This window comes from Parasteatoda tepidariorum, chromosome 3 (assembly GCF_982258835.1).
Source record: "Parasteatoda tepidariorum strain Cologne lab strain chromosome 3, Ptep-v5.0, whole genome shotgun sequence".
Classification (NCBI taxonomy): Eukaryota; Metazoa; Arthropoda; class Arachnida; order Araneae; family Theridiidae; genus Parasteatoda; species Parasteatoda tepidariorum.
Window position 1 is genome coordinate 123,773,722 of NC_141757.1, and position 24,609 is coordinate 123,798,330.

Sequence of the window (24,609 nt, forward strand, 5' to 3'; positions counted from 1 at the left end):
AGGACTAATTGAAACTAAAAGAGCATATTTTGAGTTTGAACAACAATTTCGTATAAATTAATTACATTAATGAACATCCAATGAGCTTAAATGCAAATTTTCGTCACGTTAGATGGGACAACGAAAATTGCTTACAATAATCAATAATTTACAATGAAATATGGTTTCATATTATATGATAAACTTGATAAATGCGGTAAAATTTAGCATATTTATCACGATATCTTAGAGCATGGCATAAAATCCGTTTGTTCGGTTTAATTTACTTTTCAGTTTTAAATTTTTTAGCAAATGCGTGGTAATGCGAAATATAATTTTGAAAACCAGAATTTTCGATAAAACATTGCGTGTGAGAGGAAAAATTGCCAAATAAATTCTTTAAATACCGTGCATTTTAGTTTTATTGACTGGAATTATAGTTTTCTTTTTTGCCAGAAATGTCCCTACATATTTTTTTTTTCTCTGTGCAACTTTTCACAAAGACGACACGGTTCAAGGCAGTGATTTATATTTAAATAACTTTCAATTGTTTTAAACATCAATTCATCAACAACAAAAAATTCACTTGAAAAGAGATAGTCTTGATGATACTACAAACCTTTGACCCTTCTCTATCGCAATATTAGATAAGATTTTGACTTTAGTAGGCGAGTTTAGTTCTCTATTTACTGTTTCATCTGAGTTGAAGCGCTCACCATAACCGGCTTCAATGCATACAATTTAAACAAAATTCCTTTTGACATTTACTAAAAATTAGTTTTGTATTGAAATATGAATTCTCAATACTGTCTTGTTGTGTTGGCACATTTCTTTGGTGTGTTTTTAGCTTTGCGTACGTTTTTTTACATTGCTCCTCATTTTTTAACAGACTTCATAGCTTGTGCTGTTACCTTAGCAACGACTGCACTAGTAGGGTGCTTTACTTTTCAATTTACGAAAAAAAAATGGTTAAATGATCGAGTTCAATCTGATGGAAAAGCCGTCTTAATCACAGGTTAGTAGATTATTTCCATTATTTTATTAAGAAGGTTCTTCGAATCCCCTTCTCCAAGGGAAATAAAAAAAAATTCACAGTTCAAGTGCCTCACACTTGAAGTAAAGTTTTAATTTTATACTTCATATGCCATCTTGCTGTAGAGACTTATCTGGGCTTCAGAACTGACAAAAAATAAGAATATTTTTAAGCTTATTAAACTTTTTTTTAAAAATTGTCAATTTGGTGGCATTTTTTCACTTAGATGAGAATTATCCGAAATCATACCTTATTAAGTTTTTTGCAAATTTTTTTGAGAACGGATAAGGCAGCATTAGAGTAAGTTTCTAAATATTGAAAAATTAGACTACAAACGCTTTTGATTTTTTCAAAGCTTCCCTTTCTTTATATTGACTCTCCGAATAAACATAGAGGACGCCGTCTGAAGATGGGCTAATTTAATCTAACAGTCATAAGAATGAAAGAGTTATGAAAATAGTTATCAGTTATGAAAATAGCTTATTATTCTAAAAAAAGGCATCATGTCATGCAACAGCAGTGCCTTCGAAAAACAACTTTAACATGTAAGAACGCTGCTTTTCAATTTCCAACCGTTATTATTCAAAAAAAATCGTACAGTGTTCATGCTTTTCTTAATTGGTTGATTCTTACGAAATATGACAATTTACAGTCTCTTGCTCCAAGATCTAATACTATACTACTAAAAGAACTTTTTTTTAAAATTTTAATAAATAGCATCGCTGTTATCATTTTAAAATTACCTTGTACTAGCATTGACTGTTTTGTATATTTGAAAAATTTAATTGAATTTCAAAATGTCATTGTCCTGGTATGTCACAAACAATATTTCCAATAATAACTAGCTTCAAAACTTCCCATAAATTTTTCAATGTCGAATTTTTTTTTTATCTCAACCGTTGTAAGCATTTCTAAAATATACGCAGAGGGTATTATTTACAGAAACTTTTTTTAAAATAATTTTTTCTGTCAATAATTAGTTTGTCACACGAAAATCTGTCGTTCTCCTGGTTACTTTTGCTTAGTGATTTATAGCCTAAATAGATAACTCCAGCTATCAATATCTTACGTTAATAGATTGATTAGATGCCATCCTATCTGACCATGTCTTGTTGCATGAATAACGAACCAACTTTCTGGTTCAAAATCTATTTAAAAAATTTTTTCAAGGTGAGTAGGTTTTTATGTTGTCATTTTCCTGTCTCCTTGAAATCCTTAATAGCATAAACTAATAGCATACATAGCATACATAGATTTATCTGAGTTATTTTAAGAAATCCTGTTGTTTTTTGCGGAATGCGAACGTCTCAGACCAAAATGCTAAATTAAAGTTAAATGCTATAAAATGGCAAATTTGCCATTATCCTGGCTTTCATTTTCCTGGCTTATGAATGCCAGGACATTGACGTGTTACCAGGAATTTTTTTAAACAGTATACTGTAAAGAGGGAAAGCAAATATTAACCTAATACCAAAATTAATGCATGATTGTAATATGTTTGAATGTAATCAAAGTTATTTCTCTATTTAATGATTGATTATTATACACAATTTTATTCCGTACATACTTAACAGTAACAAAAACATTTTTGATTCTTTCTACGGTGGATAAAAGAATTAATTTAAGTGATTCATGCTCCATCTAGCATAAAGGCTTAAGATGAGTTACTTACTATTAACTTAAAATGACTAAGCTAATATGTCATATGTAATTAAGCTAATATGTCTATATGAAATTCCAAGCTAATATGTCATTTTCCTGGCATTCAAAATTGGGTGAATTTCTATTTTATTTTTTTTCTTGATCAAATATCAATAAACTACACAGCTGTCTGTAAGATATTAATAAATGTAACTAAATAAATATACAAAAACCTTTTTTTTTATTATTTTGAAGACTTTAAATTGGAAGAAATTTTTTGGTCCGAATTGTCATGTTTCCAAAGAATCACCCAATTATCTTTTTCCGTGTACAATTTGCGCAGTGTCTAAAAAATTGAATTACTCTGATGGACATTTGGTCTAAATCGATCTTCACCTACAAGGACTCAAAACTCTTTCGACTACGATCTCCAAAATAATCAACCTTCTTTCGGCGGAGCCCCGACTTTTGAATAAAGTTATTAAGGTAATTGTGAACGTTATTATCTGTAAAAGCTTATTTTTAAGTATTCAATTAGAGGTATGTAGATTTTTAATTGTTTTAATATTATTTATCTGTATTGTGTTTTGTGTCCAGCAGTTGAATTCACAGTCATTGCGCTATATCTGATCTAGTTATGAAATTGTTTTTAGTACATTTACATAAGCTGAAAATGATTAAAAAAAGAAGAATTATTGTTTATTCGAAGTGAAAACTTAAAAGAAAAGTTATAAACATTTAAAATTTGTTACTAGTGAAACATATTTCCTTATTAAAGATACTATTTATTTTATTTTGATTTTAAAAGCGTAATGGGAAATACTATAATATTTTACAAATGTTTGTTCTTTTCATAATTTATTCAATATATTGTTATTAAAAGTATTATATTTTATCTTAAAAAGGCTTTTTCTATTCCTTCGACATTTTACTTGAAATAATTTCATAAAAGCAAGCGAAAGATTAAAAAAAATTATGAATCATATTTTGAAACTAAATATTATCTGAGATTTTGAAACCTATCACTGGTTATAAAAAAATACTAGCTCACGGAAACCCTTTAACTCTTCCACGGAGCACTATTTATGAACCACTGATTTTAATGGTTTGAGGAGGTGACCTCAAATATGCTTTGTATCAGAAGATGAAGATATTTTAATTTACGAAACCAGATAAAATCGTACTTTCTCTGAATTAACATGCCTTTTTTGGCGTATAAATCTTTTAATTCATGAGAACGAAACTACTGGGTGGGAGAAATAATGTGGGAAATAGGGTACCACTAATTTAGCCAGGAGAGCGTTTCAAAGTTTAGATAATTTAAATTTAATTTAACTTTTTGAGCATTTCGTCATATCTAGGAAATTTTTTAAGTGAATCGAAAACATTTTCCACGAAATTATAAAACTCGTTTATCTAAAGATAATTCCAAGTAAAAAATATTTTTAGTAGTTATTTATTTTTTTTAATTACTTTATTTAATAATAACGCAATAAATTTTTAACCATAAAGGTAAAATTTTATATAATTTCAAAAAGAAAAAAACGTAATTTTACGTGGCAAATAACAGAATTAGGAGAAAACTTTCTAATACTTTCTGAGAAGTGAAATTTTAAAAATTTGCCTCTTTTACTATTTCTCGGAAACTGTTCGTTTAAATTTTAAACTTTGCAGCAGAAAATTAATTTCTTAAAAATTAGGTTAACATTTGTATACCTTTCAATCCAAAATTCTTACCATTATTAATAAATAATAATAAAAAATGAATAAATAAATATGAAAAAAATATTTTTTTTTGTTTTGGAAGCATTTTTGGGTCAATCGAATTACATAATTGCAAAAAAATTTTCATCAAGCTAAAATGTTCATGAGATATGGGAAAATATGAAAAAAGTGAAATTAACGTTAAAAGGTTCTAACGTCCAACCCCTCTTCTGATTTGATTATTAGGACCATATTTCCTAGATTGCAGCTACTCCCTATATTTTGATGGTCAAAATTCATAATCCATTAAGAAAAAGGTGTGTTTATACGGTGAGAGAACGTTTTTTGTGTCTGATTTCTTAACTTAAAGCATCGTCTGTATACTTGAGGTCAATCCTTTGAACCATTACGATGAGTATTAGTTAGTAAAAGAACCGATCATTTGATCAAAATTTATTCAGGGTGATTATTTTTTTTCCAAGCTGTACCTACTTCCAGTGCCAGTGGGGATTGAAAATTTGTCATAAATAAGGTAGCACAGTTCCTTAACAACTGAGTTATAGTGGCTCAAATATGATAATTTAAAGCAACTTTATGCTTATTTTGACTATTTTAAGACTCTAGGTTCTCAGAAATTTTCCGTATTTAAAAAATAAATTTGCTTGTTTTTTTTTTTTGTTTTTTTTTGTTAAACAGGCTTGTGTGTTAGAAGTGTTATAAGTCTTTGTCAATTAGAAGAACAGGTAGCACAATTTAAAGAAGGATAATAAAAAGAACGCAATTTCCAAATCGATTTATAAAAAGAAAATTTAAAATTAAAGATCCTAGACTTTGTTGCACTCTTAAAATTTGTCTTGTATCGCTACACCAGCTTATGAAATTATTAATTTAATAATTATTTAAATTAAATATTTATTTAATAAATTAATTATTATTAATAGGAGATGTTTTGGGTGGTTCTTCAATTTAAAAATTCAAAAAAGCCAGTATACTATGAAAAGTAATTATTTAATAAATAATTAACTAGTTTACAAATGTGAAGTCGAAGAATGAAATAATAATAAATTAAAATAAACACTTCATTCACATTTTTATTTTTGCCTCATTCTTTCTCGGATCAGAAATTAAATTTTTTTAACTGTTTTACATTATTTTTTTTGTTTCAGTTCATCGCCTTCTATCTAATATTTAATACAAGTCTTCAAAACCCCGAGAAATAGCAGAAAAAAAGAGTTATTGAAAGATATGCGCCACTGTTCTTATTCAAAATATTTATTGAATATTTAGTGTACAGTGTGAAAAAAATGGACATCCCTGAAAAGCTTTTGATCGAACGATTGGATCTTCACGATCTGGGATTCAGTATTGATAGTTCGAGAAGGTAATCTCAGGTATGCTAATTAATAATTACAGGCGATATTTTAAATTATCAAATCAGACACAAAAACGTTCTTTTACCTGAATAAACATACCTTTTTTCGACGAATTCGGATTTCTAAGGGGTAACCGCAATCTGTGAATTATGGTCTCAATAATTTGAGCTGTAAAAAGTGTGGACCCTTTAAGGTTAATTTTACTTTTTAAATATTTCGCCATATCTCTGGAATTTTTTCAGCAAATTAAAAAAATTTTGCATACATTTATAAAGTTCGTTTATTCAAAGATAATCCCCTACTAAAAGTTATTTCTAGTAAATATTTATTATTTTATTTAAAAATAGTCGAAGAAATTTTTGAATTGTAGAGTATGCAATTTTTTATAGTCATTCCAATTATATGTGACAAAGCTGGCCATTTTACAACAATTACATATACGATACTCAAGTTATGGCTCGAGAGGTGGAAGAGGAAGCAGTACAGCTGGTAATAAAGTATTGGAATGAGTTTTCTGTCTCACCTCACGGTAGAGATAGAAATAATATCAATACTTCCGCTGCATTCTATGCTGAAATGTTACGAGTTCCTGCTTAAGGTCGTTTGTGTGATTTGCCGGGCAAATTTCAAATTATTACTAAAATTAATTTCATAAAGAACTTCGACAATATCGCAGATATCATTTGAAAACAGTTAAAATTGAAATAAAAGTCATCTGCTAGAGCAAAACCGTAGATAACAGTAAGATTTTGAAAAAAAAAATATTACTATATTGCTTAAAACTAATTAAGATGTTAGAGTTAGATGAGAGGCTGAAGAATTAGAATATTTGAATACAGTTGTGATGTGCATTCGTCTTGGTTATAATTATAGTTTATATGTTGTACGAGACAATTATGAAAAGTCTCAGAGCTGGTCGCCAAGTGCGGCTGGTATTAATTATATAAAGAATACCAGAAATTTATATTTTATGCTACTTGCGCAATAAAATGCTGCCAATTAAAAAGTGAGACAACTGACAGTTCACGGTTATTAAAAATAGAATCTTAAACGAAAAAATAACAGGTGCAACATTTTTTAGCAATTTCGGGACTTTTGGGCACATACTGTTTCGATACTGTTTCAAATTAGCAACCCAGATTATGTCATTTACGCAGTATGAACTTTTTCTTTATTTTCAGCATTTATTTCCCATTGTTAAACTATACATTCATTTATTTATTTGATTTCGCATTTCTAAAGATAGAATTGATTTTAGTATCAACGAAACCTAATTGCACTTAAGAAACAATCAGTGAAAACTTTTTCATCTAAAGAATGCGTTTGTGACAGCAAAATCACTAAAAAAAGAAGGATAAAAAAGAATTTTCAATTAAGTGCCTGTGTTTATTATAGCGTAAATTTTGGATGTTCTCAAATGTGCATAATGTCAAATTACGTAACAAAAAATCTTTCTATAATGTTTTTTCTCCAAGATTTATTATAACTTAAAGTGCTTTGATATGCGTCATATGATACTCCTTACATTGATTTTTGTTTCAGGTTGTGATAGAGGATTCGGTCATGCCACAGCTATTCACCTCGATTCTCTGGGTTATCACGTGTTTGCTAGTTGTCTATTTCCAACTGGACCAGGGGCTGAAGAACTGAAGAATAAAAGGTCCAGTCACTTGCAAGTTTTAGAAATGGATATTACGAAAGATGAAAGTGTTCAAAAGGCGTTAGAATTTGTCAAAGAGAACCTTGGAACATCTGGTAAAAAAAACAGCAATGCTATAAAACCAGTATGGCAACACGTCGGTTGCACAATAACATTAAAATTATTATAACTATTGGGGTTTTTCCCCGATTTCAACACCTTTTCTAGGAAAAAATACTCTTACAAGATATGACTTATTTTTAAATGTCTATGCATACTTAATGTTGAACAAATGTATCCCTTAATTTATTACAAATTCTCAATATTTGTACCAAAAAAGGATTTTGTTATAGTGTTTAAATAATATAGTAAAATTAAAATAAGATCCTTACAATATAATACAACTATAAATATAAATACAACTATATGAAATCAAATTCTTCATGTAGACAACAAAGGGATTTGCCAAATGCTGAACTGAGCAATCCTTTGACGCAGATTTTTATTAAACATACTTTTCCTATTTTTTTCATTATTATTCATGTAATAATTTATGTCAAAAAAAATGTAAAATACTATATTTAGCATTTTAATAATTTATGGTTATGAAATATATAGCATGAAACACCGGTGTCTGTTTTTGCGTTGAAGGTAAAATCTGACAAACACGGCTTACTTCCGATCACTATTTTTTTTTTTTTTTAATTTGCATTTATTTGCAGTTATTTAGATCCAAGAGATTCATCATTGAAATTTATTTAATTTACAAAATAAATTATTAATAAAACTTTTGAATATGAGTTTTAAAAAAATTTTAAAACTAATTTTTTGGACTCTGTATTTTAGTACAAATAATTCCTAATTTCCTACAAATAATTAATAATTTCCTATAATCTAACTAAATTTTTCAGTAACTAAGAAATTGTGTTTTATGATTAAATATATTTTTGCTTGTTCAGACAGAAGTCACAAAAGAGTCAGAAAAAATATATAAAAAGAACATAGTTCTTCAAATTGCGATCAAAGATTATAAATTATGTCTCCAAATAATGAATTGTTGTTTTTGCCTAATATCATTAAACTATTAGAAGAAAACTAAATATAATTATTAAACCAATACTGTATGAAATAAAATATCCGTAACTCCTACATATAATTATATTATTTTTTACTTATTTATTATCATAAGCGTATTCTTCCTCTCAGGCACTACGGCCGGTTACCGGCCAAGACCGTCTGAGTCCGTTAACCCCATGTAGATCTATTGGATGCCATATTTCTCCAATCTGTTAACTCCCAAATCCTTTAATCACTTCTTTATCTAGCCATCTAATTGCAGATCTTCTTTCTTTTTCCTTCTGGTGTTTGGAAAGTAATTTTTTTTTATCAGGGTTTGCATTGCTAAATTCGAATGCATGCTCTAGCCACCTTATTTGAGATATCTTGATCATGTTTACTTGTTTACTATGTTAGGTTCTTTGTATTTTGATTGTAATTCATGGTTGTAGCAAATTCTCCTGTTTCCGTTTTCTATTATTGTATCAAAAATTTATCTTAATATTTTCTCACGAAAGTCATCAGTTTCTCTTCGTCTGCTTTAACTGCCCAGCATTCACTGCCATGTAAGACTATTACTCTCACTAGTGTCTTGTGCGACTGTCTTTTTGTTTCACAACTTATGTGTTTAAATTTGAACTGGTTTCTCAATCCATGATATCATCTGTTAGCCATGTTGATTTTATTTTTTATTTTAATTTTCATGTCATTTTTTTATCTGTTTAGTACATATTTTTAACAATAATAGAAACAAAATTCTTCATGTATCCATCTTTTTTCTCTTAATTTCTATTTTAAATTTATTGTGGACAGGATTTTCCTCTTGACGTCGAATACATATTCCTTGTATTTATGTGTTTCTTTTTTGATTTATTTATTTGTTTCTTTTTTGAAATTCTTTTTAACAATAAAGTTTTTTTTTTGTTTGTTTGTTAAAAAAAAATTTATTGCTTCATAAGTATTCGTTTTGACATCTTGAGACCCAGCGTCTAATATATTGAACAATATTCGGAGCAATTTTGTCACTTAAATAATATTTTTAAATACTTTTTCTCTGTTTTTGTGCTTTTTCTAAGTGATTGGTTGCATAAAATTCAATTTCGATTTGCCTTCGTTCGTGGAAGTTTTTTATTACAATGAAAAAGCGCTAGTGAGGTGCGAAATATGATTTAAATAACCTCTTAGGATATCACATAGAATTATCTTATTGAATCTATTTCATGATCAAAACATCAGAAAGTGCATCATGAAAATATTTGACAATATGAAAAAAAGCACAAATTAAAATTTATCAATGTAATTTTTAAAACTTAAACTTATAAAAGTAAATTAAGCTTAAATAACTTCATCATTCAAGAAAATAATTCATCGCATTTATTAATTGATTTTCTTCTCATCCACATAGTTCTAAGTAAAATTAACATTTTCTGCCAATTATTTAAAGTTTGTTTCAGGAGATTAAATTTAGGAGAAGTATTATTTTTTTTCAGAGTTATGGGCAGTTGTCAACAACGCAGGCATTCTAAAAGGACTCTCCGTTGAACTAACTCCGATGCAAGATTTTCAAGACGCTATAGAAGTTAATCTTTATGGTCATATAAGAGTCGCCAAAGCATTTTTGCCCTTACTGCGACAATCAAAAGGAAGACTAGTTAACTTCACGAGTCTTATTGGTAAGCCAGTTCTATATGTTATAAAATAAACGATAAAAATTTTTGGAAATTTAAAAAATTTTAAAAATTTAAATAAATATGAAGCTTGTAATATTTCTCGTATATTTTAAAAATATTGTATTGACAGATTTTAGTCTTTTCTTTCTTTTTTCATATTTCAACTTGTCGCATGTTATTAAACTTTCTTTACACAATACCTGAGATATTACAAAAAATATGCATATTTGAAACCTTTTTTTTTGCTTCTGATCAAAAGACTCTAAGGTCACAAAAGTTGCTCGTGACATTTGTGTTTTCCCGGAGAAGGTGCAATAGATGAAAAAAATGCTCTTGATTAGAATACAAACTTTAAAAATTGACATTCTATAATCAAATACTCACATCTACTGGCCTCTCAGTTAAGTAGAATTTAGAACTCTTAAACCAAATTTGCAAGAAAATTTAGGTCAGAGGCAATAGAACTAGTAGAGAAAATATAATGCTCCGACGCCTTAAGTTATTGTTGTTGTCTTATACCTCCCCAGCTGAAAATATACTGCAGTTTTTCTGCAGAACTGAAGTAATTTTGTGGTTTTTCTAGAGTTAACTGCAGATTTTCTGTAGTGTAATCTTAACTGCAAAAACACTGCAGTTATTTTGCAGCTAATGTGAAGTAATTTCTCAGTAATTTATTTCGGAAAAACTTTTAGCTAATGTCTACAAAATTATTGTAGTTTAAGTGAGGTCACTTTAAAATCATAAATTTAGAAAAAACTGAAACTTAAAATCCGTGGTTATTCTGCAGTAAATTTGAAGCAATTATGCAGTCATTGTTTTAGAGGTATACACTCCGATTAATCTGCAGTTACTTTGTATTGTAAAATTGTAAGAGTTAGATGGCTTCAATCTTGCTTTCCTGGTTGGTATATCAACTTTTTATAATGTTTGTCTTTTTTTTTCTTCCTTTTTTTCGATTATATATTAATTTCCTATAATTATGTATAAATTCAAAACATATATATTGATAACGGAAATTACGTACACTATCTATATTCATAAAAATTAAAATTCATAAAATACATACTTGATTTAATTGTAGTTGTTTATAATTCAGAAGCTTCAAAAACTTTTAAGTAAGATTTTGACACAATTTAATTAGTTTAAAATATGCCTAAAATTAGGTATTCAAATATTTCTGTATTTTAGTAATTTTATTAAAAATTTTATTTTTATTAGTTTTTATTATTTATTTCTTTTTGACTTAAGAAAACACCGTATGCGCGAAGTTTATGGTAAAAACAATATTAAAGTAAAGGCAAGCAGTTAATGTTATTTAGTTAATTTTTTTATTCGAATATATACTAACTAGGATTATTGCAGAACAAAAATTATACTTATTTTTTCTAATCAAAATAAATATTTAGGTTGGATTTTAAACAAGTTTATAACAAAAGAGTTTACAAAATAGAATTTGAAAAGGGATATTTAATCCAAATTTTTTAGCTCCAAACCTCTTCTTCAAAAATTTATTAATTTCACTTAGTTTCAGATATTTGTCTTAAATAAATTTCGGCAATTTAAAACAATATACCTTTTTTTATTGCTTAAAGTTAAGCTTTATAAATTAAACAAATAATTTTTTTTAAAAAAATGACTCATAGTATTTTTAATTGAACCTAAATGAGCATAATATATATAAAACTGCTTACTTTAAATATTCGTATTCCTTGATTTTAAAAATTAAATTTCAAAAAAATAACAAAACTTAGGGGAAAAAAACTCAAACCTACATGGTTTGGAATTTTTCATAAAAAACACTCTTAAGTAATAATTCATTTAATAGTTATTTTACAGTATACAATCAAAACAATTGGATAACCATAAAATGATGCTATTCAGTAATAATAATAAAATGTAAAATGGGAGAGGTCAGAAAAATGTCATCAATCTTTTGAACTTTTAAAAAATGCTATTATTTGAAAACCAATTTTGAAAATTTTTAGCACTAATCATGAATGTCATCTTTTTGTTGATGCATCGTTAGTTGGAATTGGTTCAGTGTTAAAACAGACAGATGAATGTGGTGTAGTGCATCCTGTAGCTTTTCATTCTCGTTCCTTAAAGGACTATGAGAAAAACTATGCAATTACCGAACTTGAATGTCTTGCTATTGTAGATTCTTTAAATTCCATCATTATCTTTTTGGCCTAAAATTCACCATACATACTGACCATGCTGCTTTAGTTTGGCTAAAAAATGTTAAAAATTTAAAAGGTAGATTATTTAGATGGTCATTATTGTTAAGTATGATGAATATGATATTAAATACACAAAAGGTTCCACTAATTTTGAAGCAGATTGGCTTTCGAGAGATGCAACACATTCACTTGTCAAAATTGATGGTAAAAATAATAATGCTCATGTTTCACATTTGTTAAAATTGAGTTAAATAGTTGAAGCTCAAAGGAAAGATAACATGCAAGGTAATTTTGTTGATATCAATAATGTTTTGTGTGTACGTAAGAAAAATTTCACTAAAATAGTTGCTCCATTTTCGTTAGGACTAAAACTTCTGCAAATTGCTCATGATAAATTTAATTATCCAGGAGTGCAAAAGATGATTAACCTAATAACCCCTGTTTATTATTGGAACAACATAACTTCAAATATAACAAGATTTTGTAAACATTGTCATACGTGCCAACTAAATAAAATACCGCAACACAAAAGATTTGGATTATTACAATTCTTACCCCCTGTTAATCAGTCTTTTGACTTGCTAGCAATAGATAGTGTTGGTAAATTGAATTACTATAATTCAGCAAAAAACTATTTAACTATAATTATTGACCACTTCGCAAGATACATTTGGGCTTTTGCATCAAAATCCATTAGCTCAGAAACTTATACAAATTTTTTACATCAAATTTTTCAAAATCAAATTCCCGAATCCTTGTTGAGTGATACAAACGCTGCCTTTATTTCTTCTCATTTTAAAAAGTTTTTGAAACATAATAAAATTCAACAATTATTGACAACAGCACATCATCCGCAGTCTAATGGCAAGGTAGAACGTCTTGGTCAAACAATAATTACGAGTTTAAAATGTAAAATCAATGAAAAACCTACTAAAACTCCCTGGCCTATTTTGTTAAAAGATATAGTTAATACTTATAACTTAACTCCCCATTCTGTAACTAATTCTAATTCCATTCTGTAACTCCCCTATGAAAATCCCTTAAATGAAGGAATCTATCCACCTGTTGAGGAAGCTAAAAAAATAGCAATTCAAAGAACTAATGAATATCATAAAATAAATAAAATCTATTATGATGCTAGATTTCTAGATATAGATTTTAAAACTGATGAATTAGTTATGTTTGAAGAATTTACTTATCCTAATACGAGGAAGTTGTCACCTCCTTTTAGTGGACCGTATAAAATTCTTCAAAAAATTTCAGAAACTAATTACAAAATAAATAAAAAGAATAATTTGAGTAATCAAAATTTTGAAATATTACATGTATCTAAGCTTAGGAAATATCACAACCCACAAATGTTTTGAAATTAAATCATGAATAGAATCCGAAGGAAAAGAAATTTTATTTTTAACTTTCTTCAAAGGAAGAAGTAAACCCTATATTTTTAAGAGATCCGAATTACGTGTGGAGATGTTTACCTCAGCATCATTTGGATGTGAGGGCGATGAAAGTTGAACTTTTTTTTCTTCTCAAAGTGAGGAAAATATTATAAACTATTTTTGTATATATCCGAACTGGATCTCTCAATTTCCCTCTGCTTCATGAAATTCTGTTTTCCTCCATTTTAACGGGAAATACAGATTTTCATCAAGTAAATAACCCCTTTTAACCTCACAGAATCTTAAATTCTGAATAAATGACACTTGTTGTCCAGCTCGTTTGCATAAAAAGTTTGTATACTTAAGTGTGAAAAAATTTTTTTGAAAATTTTAGTAGAATGTTAGTAGAATCTAATCATGTTTAATTTTTTTTTATGTTTAGTTGCCTAAACAGATAAATTGCATTATCATGTTTTTATGTTTGTCATTGTAAGTAATTGTGTTTTTTTTGCACGTAATAAAAAATAATAATTATTTGTAGTTGCAAAAAAGGACAGTCGTACCAACCTAAAGTTTATAAATTTAAAGTATTCTAAATTATTTATTTTTTTTTGGCTTAATAGAAAAAATTTTGGGGGGGAGGGATGCAATGCAAAAATTATAAATACTTTTGTATTAATAAAAGAATTAAAAATCTTTCGGTTTCATAAAATGTCTTTGTTAAAGATATTTTATTTTGGGAATTCAAGGCTGAAAACATACCATTGAATTATAATTAGATTTATATTTCAAAGGATGAGTTATTTTTAGAATCTTGTCACTTTTTCACTTCCACATTAGGAAGCATTAAATGATTTTCGGTGATGCGTAAGGTTACAAGACTGTGCCTTTTTACCCCTATTTGTATTTGTATAAAACGTAGGAACACTAGTTTTTGCGTGTCCTTTTCATCATGTTGTGTTCCTCGTAAGTTGTTCCGGAATTTTCAGAAGTCTTGTACTTTACTTTTAATGACATAACATAGCAAACGTAAATAATACTACGTATTTTAGGTAAGCTAATCAAACATTATTAGCCAAATCTCAAAAAAAAGATTAACTTATAAGATTCATATTTAACTAAAAACTGTAAGAAGCTATATATATATATATATATATATATATATATATATATATATATATATATATATATATATATATATATATATATATATATATATATATATATATATATATATATAATAATAATAATAATAATTTTTACACAGGGAGAGTGGTATTGCCTCACATGACTGCGTACACAGTTAGCAAATTTGGTGCCGTAGGTTTCACAGAGTGCTTGAGACAAGAAATGGATGTTTGGGGAGTTTCGGTTATATCTATTGAACCAGAGATTTACAAGTAAGAAAGCAAAAATGTTATTAATATTTCAATTCATTGTTTGTTTTTTCATTTATTTTATTGGAATTATCTTTACACTTTTGTACACGTTAACGCGTAGTAAAAATAAAAATAAAAACAGGATATGCAAAAATTGTTGCAAGTTTTTAAATTTGTGTTTGATTCTGGTGAGAATAGATCGTGGTTTATTCAACAGAGCGCTGTAAATCTCGTTTGCTTTTCTTAGATTCTTTTTTTTCCAATTTTTGATTATTTTTGGTCAAGCTGATACGTTTCAGATGTAACACTAACTAATAAAATTATCATATTCGATAAAAACTAAATGTTTTTGAATTTAACTATATAAATAAAATTTCGTTAAACATAATTAAAAAGTAACAGTGTTTCCAAGAAACACATTGAAGAGCATGACCGATGGTACTTTATAATTCAAATAATAGCACTTCTTTGTTGATAGCAATGCTCTGTATTTACTCCATGAATTCGTATTCGTGCTTATACAAACTTTTTTAGTTATTTCTGAGATATATTTTAAATGAAAGCGATGATGTTTCTTTCGAGGCATTCATAATGAATACATTCATTTATTTTTTTTACAATTTAATAAAAAAGATGTACAGGTATATAAAAGTTTCATTCGGGATGTACTATGTTGACTAACGTGCTACTATTGTTAAATATGATGATCTCAGGATTTAATCATTACAAAGCGCCTTTAAGAAAATATATCTAATAACAAAACACGGATAATGTTCATGATACAGTGGCATGGCGGAAACTGATTACAATTAATGATATTATTTAATATCACTGCGCAGAGCGCCATCTGTTTAGTTTTAGAAATTATTATTTTTTACATTGAGAAATATTATTAACAGCTATCTCGACTAACATGAACATTTTGTGGTTTTCCGATCCCTGCTATCACTTGTAATATGCGTTTTAACAAAAATAAGTTTCTGGAAAATACTATACATTTTTTTGAAATATTAAGTTCCCAAATTATTAGACCATATGAAATAATAAAATATTAACTTAGCAACAGAGCTACATCTTTTCTTTTAAATAATTTTTTTATTAATTACTTTTACGAAAACATCCATAAACGCATCTCGTACGTTAAAGTTAAGATTGAGTGATGGAATAGATTGTGCATGGAAAGGATAGAGAGAGAGCAAGAACAAAGCATACTGTACACACACTGGGAGACCTGGGAGTTGAACAACAGCTGAACTAGATTGCTATAAGCGTCAAGTATAAAATAACAATTTTATTTTCAAAAAAGAAGTACTTGAATTTTTACAGCTATTCCTCTAATTTTCTGTAAAAAGCCTCTATCTTTGCTCTACAGCCCAGAGCAGGTCCCATTCAAATGCAATAAAAATATGTTCGGATTTGTAAAAGTTTCATTCGGGAAGAACTATGCCGACCATGGAGCTAGGAGTAAGTGGAGAAGACACTCCCATTAGCCCACTCCTTTCAAAGTGAAGCAACCGCGAGAGTTTTCCGCCATCTTACTTGCTGCGTCGTTGTGCGCTCATACATCTATTTCTAGTTAATCCATGCTTTTTAACGAAGCTTGGAGGGCGGTTTTGAAGGGTTCTTAATTTGATTTAAAGTGTCGAGTTTAGTCTTTTAAGTTAAATAAGAGATCCATCCATCCAAGCTTTCTCCATTTTTATTTAGCCGTTAGAATTTACGTATTTCTAACTTTTAGAAAAAACATTTCACCTTGAAAGAATTTTTAAAACAAATGGAATTCTTGGTAAAGTTAATATTAGGTCAAGTTCCTTTAACAATCACTATGCACTTTTCAAAACAATTTCAAGAAGATAAAAAAGTTTATTTTCTAGAAATTTAAAATTTATATTACTCTGATAGTTTTAATTCATAGGTCCATAAAGTCAGGTAACTAATTATTTTAAGAAAAGTAAAGAAATAAATATTAGGTAGTTATGAATGTGTTGCATCCATGGAGCTAACTCCAAGCTGAATATAGAAATAAATTGAATACCACAATATTGAAAGATGTTTATTGTTAAAGAATGATTTCAGAAAGTGAAATACATAAATTTATACAAATTTCTCTTGCTAAAAATAAATCTATACATATGAAGATTTATACTTTGAGAGTTTTATGAATACTTAAATAGGACATTTTTAATTGCATACAAAGTAAATCAATTTTTAAAAAAAAATGTCAAAATGTTTATTAAAAAAAAGGAAAAATATGTTACAGATTAATAAAATATTATCACAGTATTCTAGTGATTATTCAAAAAAAAAAAAAAAATTCTTAAACCTGAGCAAAGGCACATTGAAAAATCTAGAAACAGATCCTTAAATATATACATATATTTTGTTTATAAATTGAATATAGCTGCTTTCAAAATTATTAAATTTGAAAGAAAAAAAAATTAGCTTAGGGATTAGAAAATTCTATGCATTAAAAAAAAACTATAATAATATATATATATATATATATATATATATATATATATATATATATATATATATATATATATATATATATATATATATATATATATATATATATATATATATATATATATATATATATATATATATATATATATATATATATATATATATATATATATATATATATATATATATATATATATATATATATATATATACATTGAGAGAGAAACATGTTCAATGCTTTCAATGAAGGTATGTACGTTTAATGTATACAACAAACAGCAACTAACAATTTCCTTAGAGGGGTGCATTGAACTTTATATATCCAGAAAAAGATTCTTAAATGTAGAGAAAAACACATTTAATGTTTTCAATGAAGGTATACAACAAAAACAATTAGAAAAAAAAAAAATACTTTAACTTTGGTGAATTTTTAAAACAAAAGTAGATCTATTTCATTTTACAATCGCTATGTATTTATCAATACAACCTAAAAAATATAATTAAATTTATTAAGAATTGTAAAATTTCAACCACCCTTAGAGTTTTATAAGTTCAAACTTAAGAGTTCAAACTTAATAATTATTATACTAGTAAAGGTAGATAAACTTATTACGTTAAGAAAAATTAGAATTTAAAGAACAAGCTCTGAGCGGTTATGAATATGTCACATCCATGGAGCTAACTCATAGCTCAATATAGAAAATAAAATTGAATACCACAATATTGAAAGATATAAAAAAAGAATTTTAGAAAGTGCAATACATAATTTATGTTCATTTCTCTTGCTAAAAATTAGTCTATACAAATCCATATTAATATACCTAAATAATTTATACTATGAAAATTTTATGAATACTTAAAATATGACATTTTTAATTGCTTATTAAGTAAATTAGTTTAAAACATTTTTGTCAAAATATTTCTTAAAAACAAATAAAAATTAGAGATTGAGAAAATATTATCACAGCATTCTAGTGACTAACTCAAAATATCTTAGCCCTGAGAGCAATAAACAATTTCTTTTCTTTTTTAACAATTTCTTATTTTTTTTTAGGAGAAATACATTAAATGAAGGTATAGAACAAAAACTATCAATACCTTAACATTAAGCAAAAACTACATCACTATAAAGCTTAGAATAAATGTATATATAATCATGGAGTACTTTATTATTATCTAATATTATATGCAATCACTTGTATATAATATTAGATTTTTAATAAATTTAATTTTTTTTATCTATTTCATATTTGGAATGCAATGGGATACTTCCTGGTTTTAAAAAATAACAATTTAATCAAAAATATTAATTAAAAAATATCAATTTTCAGATGAATAACTTCGACAGTAATAAATAAAACTACAGCTGAAATTTTTATAAAGTAACATAAAACCTTAAGATGCAAGAAGTCATAATTAAAATAATATAATTAAAATAATAAGAAGTCCAAGAAAAAATTATAATAAGACAAAGTAAGACTACTCGAATAAGGAATAAAATAAAAATGATAATGACTGTCCGAACATACGACAATTCAAGCATAAACGAGCTACAACTGCCAATGTTTTGAAGTATGTAAGATGGCCGACGGTTAATTTCGCGGTTAACATTGCCGAGCTTTCAGCTTCACGAATTTCTGCTAGTGTCTCCTCCATCTACTCCTAGCTCCATGATGCCGACTAACATGCTCGGCAGAACATGTAAAAATTTCGGTTCTCTACCTTATTATACAACGCATAATACAGGTCTATATGCGTTGTAACGAAAATATAACAGTTTCTTGAAAACACTATATTTTTCTTTTTAAATTTTGATTTCCCAAATCATTGGACCATGTGAAATAATAAAATTAGTTTAGTATCAGAGGTATATATTTATTTCAAATAATTTTTTTCCAACTACTTTTACGGAAACATCCACTACCGTATCTTGCAAGTGAAAGCTAAGTTTACGTGATCGTAAAGATGGTGCATAGAAGGGATCAAAGAGCAATTGCATAGCGTAGTGTACAGTACTCCAAATAGAAAAAGGGACCACCCAAAATAACTTTTGATCTAATTATATGGATCTTCATGCTCTAAGACTCAATGTTAAAAGCTCCAGGGGGTGACCTCAAATATGTTAATTAATTCGAGCAGACGATACTTTAGGTTGCGAAATCAGGAATAAACACACCTTTTTTCAACGGATTTAGATTTCTGATCACCAAAACATAGAAGCTAGCCCCAATATAGCAAATATGCTGCCCATAGTTTGAACAGGAGAGCGATCCTAAATTTGGACCCTCTAATGTTAATTTTACCTTTTGCATATTTCGTCATATATCGAGAACTTTTAAAGCGAATTGAAAAATATTTGCATACATTTATAAAATTCGTTTATCCAAAAATAATTCCATGCAAAAAATAAATTTATGCAAATATTTATTCCTTTTTATTATTTTATTTAGTAACAGTCACATTACTTTTGAATTGTAAGGTATATGAGTTCTTACATAATTTTAAAGTATCTAATTTTACATCGCAAAATACAAGATTTAAGCGAAATCGGTTGAATAGTTCCTGAGAAATCGAATTTTAAATAAACTACCTTTTTTTTTTAAATATGATTTCTTAGGAACTTTTCTACCAATTTCGCTCAAAGTTTGTATTTTGTCATGTAAAACAGAATACTGTGGAAAGCTGTAAAAACATTGTACCTTACGAGTCAAAATTTTTTCAACTATTGCCAAATAAAATAATAAAATATAGTAAATATTTACTAAAATTTATTTTTTGCATGAATTTATCTTTGGATAAGCGATATTTGTCTACAAAGATTTTTCAATTGGCTTAAAAAGTTCTGGAAATATGGGGAAACACGCGAGAAATAAAATTAACCTTAGGGAATCCAAACTTTAGATAGCAATTGACCTATGGTAACAACTTATTTCCCAACCAATACATGAACTAGATTACACTGAAAATGATACTTTTCTTGCATATATTTCTCCCAAAAATTCATATTTCATTTCTTGAAAAATATTTGTTCAATAAGGATCTACACTCAACTTTTAACATGCATTTATAGATTGTTCGACGAACGTAGCAAGATGATTGGGAGAAAAAGCATGGTATGAGTCCATTAGTTAAAATGAAAGCTGCTTTTAAAACGAAATCAGAAGATCAAAGTAAGAGCAAAGGTTTTGCCCCAAAGATGATTCCGTTGGTCCAATGACATATTCCCGTTGAAAGGAATTTTCCAAAGGTCAATTACCTTCTTACGGTGGATGGCTCGTAATTTAAAGATTACGATTTCAAATTTAACGATTGCAACCGATTTTAAATTTTTCAGTAAATTTGAAAAAAAGTGGGTGTCAGAAAGTCTTTATGAAAATGTCGATTAAATTTGCGAATGCCAATGTCCTACTGCGCATGCGCGACAGTGCCATCTTTGTGTTTGCTGTGCCTTGCTTATTTATATGGTTCTCACCTTTTACTCCCAGAAAAATGTTTTAAAATATGTATAGTAATGAGTTTTAAGCCAAATTTTTATAGGTTTTGATTTGTTTTTTTTTCTCTTACATTACAGAACTGGATTAACGGATACAAATCACTTGAATAAGTATATGGAAACAACTCTTAACAATTTGGACGAATCGATAAAATCTGATTATGGGGAGAAATATTTAAAGCAGTTAGAAAAAATGACATATTACTTTTTTTCTTTCGCATCAGACAAAACTCAAACTGTAGTTGACGCTATGGTGTCAGCTGTTACACTAGAGCATCCTGAAAAGGTTTACAGGCCACGCAGAAATGCTATTATCAGAGGCCTTTTTTTCGTATTCCAGAATTTCCCACTGGCCGTGAAAGATATTTTCATAAAATTCTATCCATATGTTGCGATATGGGAAAATTTGAAACCTGCTTCAAAATGAATTCAAAATTTTTAAAAATATCCAAAGATTGGTATAAGATTTTGCACACCAAATTCCTGATTTATAATTGTGTTCTATTAAATCTGAAATTTTATTGAGCTTAGCTAAACAAATCTGTATAATTTTTTAAATAAATAATTTGCTGTTATTGTTTTTTCGTTTTTTTTTTAGTTTCCTTACCAACAATGCTTAAAGCTACATTAATTGGTCTAAAATTCATTCTTAGTGAGGATCCAAAACACGACAATCGTATTCACATTATACTACCCTAATTTAGAAGGAAACTGTCGATAGTGATGTTCCTCCAGCGTTTTTCCAATCCAGCAGCATTTAGCGATCCGTTCTCCTGATTGGCATTTTCTTAATTAAAAGGAACTTGATTTTTCTTTATTTCAGGTAGAAAACTTTAAGAGAAATAAAAGTTTTGACTATAATTTCTGGTTTTTATCTACAACCAAGAAAAATATTTCCAAAGAAGAAAGCTAGTCGTTAAAGGCAGCTGGATTGTAAATTAGCGTCCCGGCCATCGCACCACGTTACTCCCAATGGACTTTGAATGGATTTTTCCAACTCACTGGTAATCAGTAAAAATATTAGCAACTCATCTAATTTCTAGTATTTTTTTCCAATTTTGTAGAGTACTTCCACCCATAAATATCAAATACTTATTTAGAACGCTAATGACAACATAATAAGAAAAATTAAATGTTTCAAAAGAAATATCAAAATAATTAAAAGCTATCGATAGTTTCTAAGCATTATGTTTATAGCATAAGAGAGCGAACCGTTGAAGGCCGTTATGTTTGAATTTTAAAAAAATTTATTACTGAAACCACGTTTATGATATTTAAAAAACATACTGCATAATAAAGTTCACTGTTCTATCAAAAGTCTTTAAGTTAAGTAAAATTTAAAATAAAAAAAAATCAGAACTTTGAACTAAAATAAAAAATTCTAAATTTTTAAAACAAAACACTACCAAACCTTTCAGACAAAGCTTTTAAACCTTTTTTGAAGTAGACAATCGAAGGATTGCATTTAATGGAATTTATTTTCCTTCGCATTATATTTAAAAGGCTTACATTTATTCCATAAATAGAACTTTTTGTTGTTTTTTTAACAAAAGAATAAAATTTTATAAATAAAAAAATCAGCTTGTTTAATTTTCTTTCAGGAGTTACCTTCGGAAATAAGCTCTTATGATAGTAAATGTTTCGTAAATCGATATCTAGTGCGTAATTGCTTTTCGAAGTCAAAAACTGAATAATTTATTTATTTTTGGCATCTAGCAGAAATAAGGGATCATATCAATGATGGGGGCTGCAATTGCGGCACAATTCAAAAAATTAAGTTTTGAGATAAGTGGGTTTAAAGTTTCATTGCTAAGCAAAATGCAGTGGAAATGCTTTCGTTTGCTTAAATGAAGATTACCTTCAAGTTTAGTTATGAGTTGTGCAAGTATTGTTGCTGAAAAAATGTGTATTTTTATATTTACACCTGTTCTTAAGCCAAAACGCGTGTTTTTTGAGTTGTGTCACTATTGCAGCCCATGAGCGATATATTTGTCCTTCTTAATATCATTTTAGTCTGATGAAATATATTTTTGAAAAATCTATTTCCTTAATTAACTTGCAGACTAAAAGTAATATAAAAGGAAATATTTGCTGGAATTTATAGTTACATATAAATTTTCAATTACAAAAATAGACAAATTAAGAAGAATTCGAATTAGGCTTAACAGAAAATAATCGAACAGAAATTAAATATTATGAAATTATTTAATAGAAACGATAGTTGCTTGGAAATCAAAATATAATTATACTTATTACGCAACTAAAAACATTTATGCATTTTGTAACTGCGAACTTTCGTTTTTAACGATGTTTGACAGCGTGCAAGACAACTAACTCACTACATCTCGTAATAGATTGTAAACAATCTACTGATTATATGCAAAGTATACCAAAAATGCTGTTTTCTGAAGCGAAAATAATGGAGGAGGGGTGTGAATGCACTTATCTGTGAGTGAGCATCCTGAAAAATTGATATTTGAATTTTACCACGCCATTAAATGTCTTCTTGAAAACTCGATTTTGCGTTGTCTTGAAATCAAGTTTTTTTTTCTCGCAATTTTTTGGATTGTCTAACAACAAATTCGAAAAGAAATTACATATATTTTACAATGTATCTTCTTGTTTTTCTTTTAATGATTAAGTTTTTAAGGATTGAATTTTACTTAAGGAATGACTTTTTTAAAGCATCACTCATTTTTTAACACAGTACTACTACATCCTCATGTATTCTCCGTTCCTTATTAAATTTGAACAGAATTTTAAAACACCAAAACTGTATTCATCTCTATGGCATCAAGAAAAAAAAGAAAAACTATACGCAATCATTTTCTCTTTAACCATTTTAATAACACATGGGATCAGAAACTTCAACCAAATACTGTTTACATTTTACTGATTATCTATTATTGATGTATAAAGTAAAACCCTCCCATGGTAGTCAGTTTTGTGCCTAGGGGTCAAAGGGATTAAGGGTTTATAATTTCATCACCAATGACAAAATTGTGATCAGCATTATGGCTACTTTTACTTTCTAGACGTTGCTTCACCCCTGAAAGAGTGGCCAACAAATCTGCTCTGTAAATGCCTGAAATGAGGAAATTTTAGCACAGGAGGGCATTGGAAATTTTAAAAAAAAAATTCCAGATAAGCTGATATCAGTAAATCTAAAGGTGGGTAGGAGGAATTGCCGGAGAAACTACCGGTTTTTCACAGTGAAACTCATTGCTCTATCCACTATGCCTTTGAGGCAGCTTTTCTTATTTCAGGGGGGGAAATAAAACTTAGCTTTCAAAACGTCAAATTTTAATAATAATTGCAGTTAACAAAAAGAAATATTTAGAATAGAAATTTCGAGATCACAACATTAAAATGTCATCAATACTTTTCTGTTAATGCGATAATGTTCCATTTCCATTTAGCTATTGTCATGCCTCCACGTTGTGATAGCGATCGCGCACTGTCCAAACAATAATTTTTCGGAGTGCCAGACTCCTACAAATAAAAGGCTTTCCTTCACAGCCATTTCGTGCAAACTCCTCACACATCTATACTCACTACATCTACACTTGATCACCGCGCCATCCCAACGTGGAGGCATGGCAGCTATAATA

General features: G+C 28.0%; 1 protein-coding gene across 1 annotated transcript; it reads left to right on the top strand.

Annotated features, from left to right (window-relative positions):
• The first annotated feature begins 624 nt into the window (after nt 1-624).
• LOC107449102 (retinol dehydrogenase 7) lies at nt 625-21,573 on the top strand. Its single transcript, XM_043054390.3, has 5 exons — nt 625-994; nt 7,273-7,485; nt 9,916-10,098; nt 14,925-15,057; nt 21,077-21,573. The coding sequence occupies exons 1-5, from the start codon at nt 772-774 to the stop codon at nt 21,423-21,425; spliced, it is 1,101 nt and encodes a 366-aa protein (XP_042910324.1). The 5' UTR covers nt 625-771; the 3' UTR covers nt 21,426-21,573.
• Nucleotides 21,574-24,609: the final 3,036 nt, after the last annotated feature.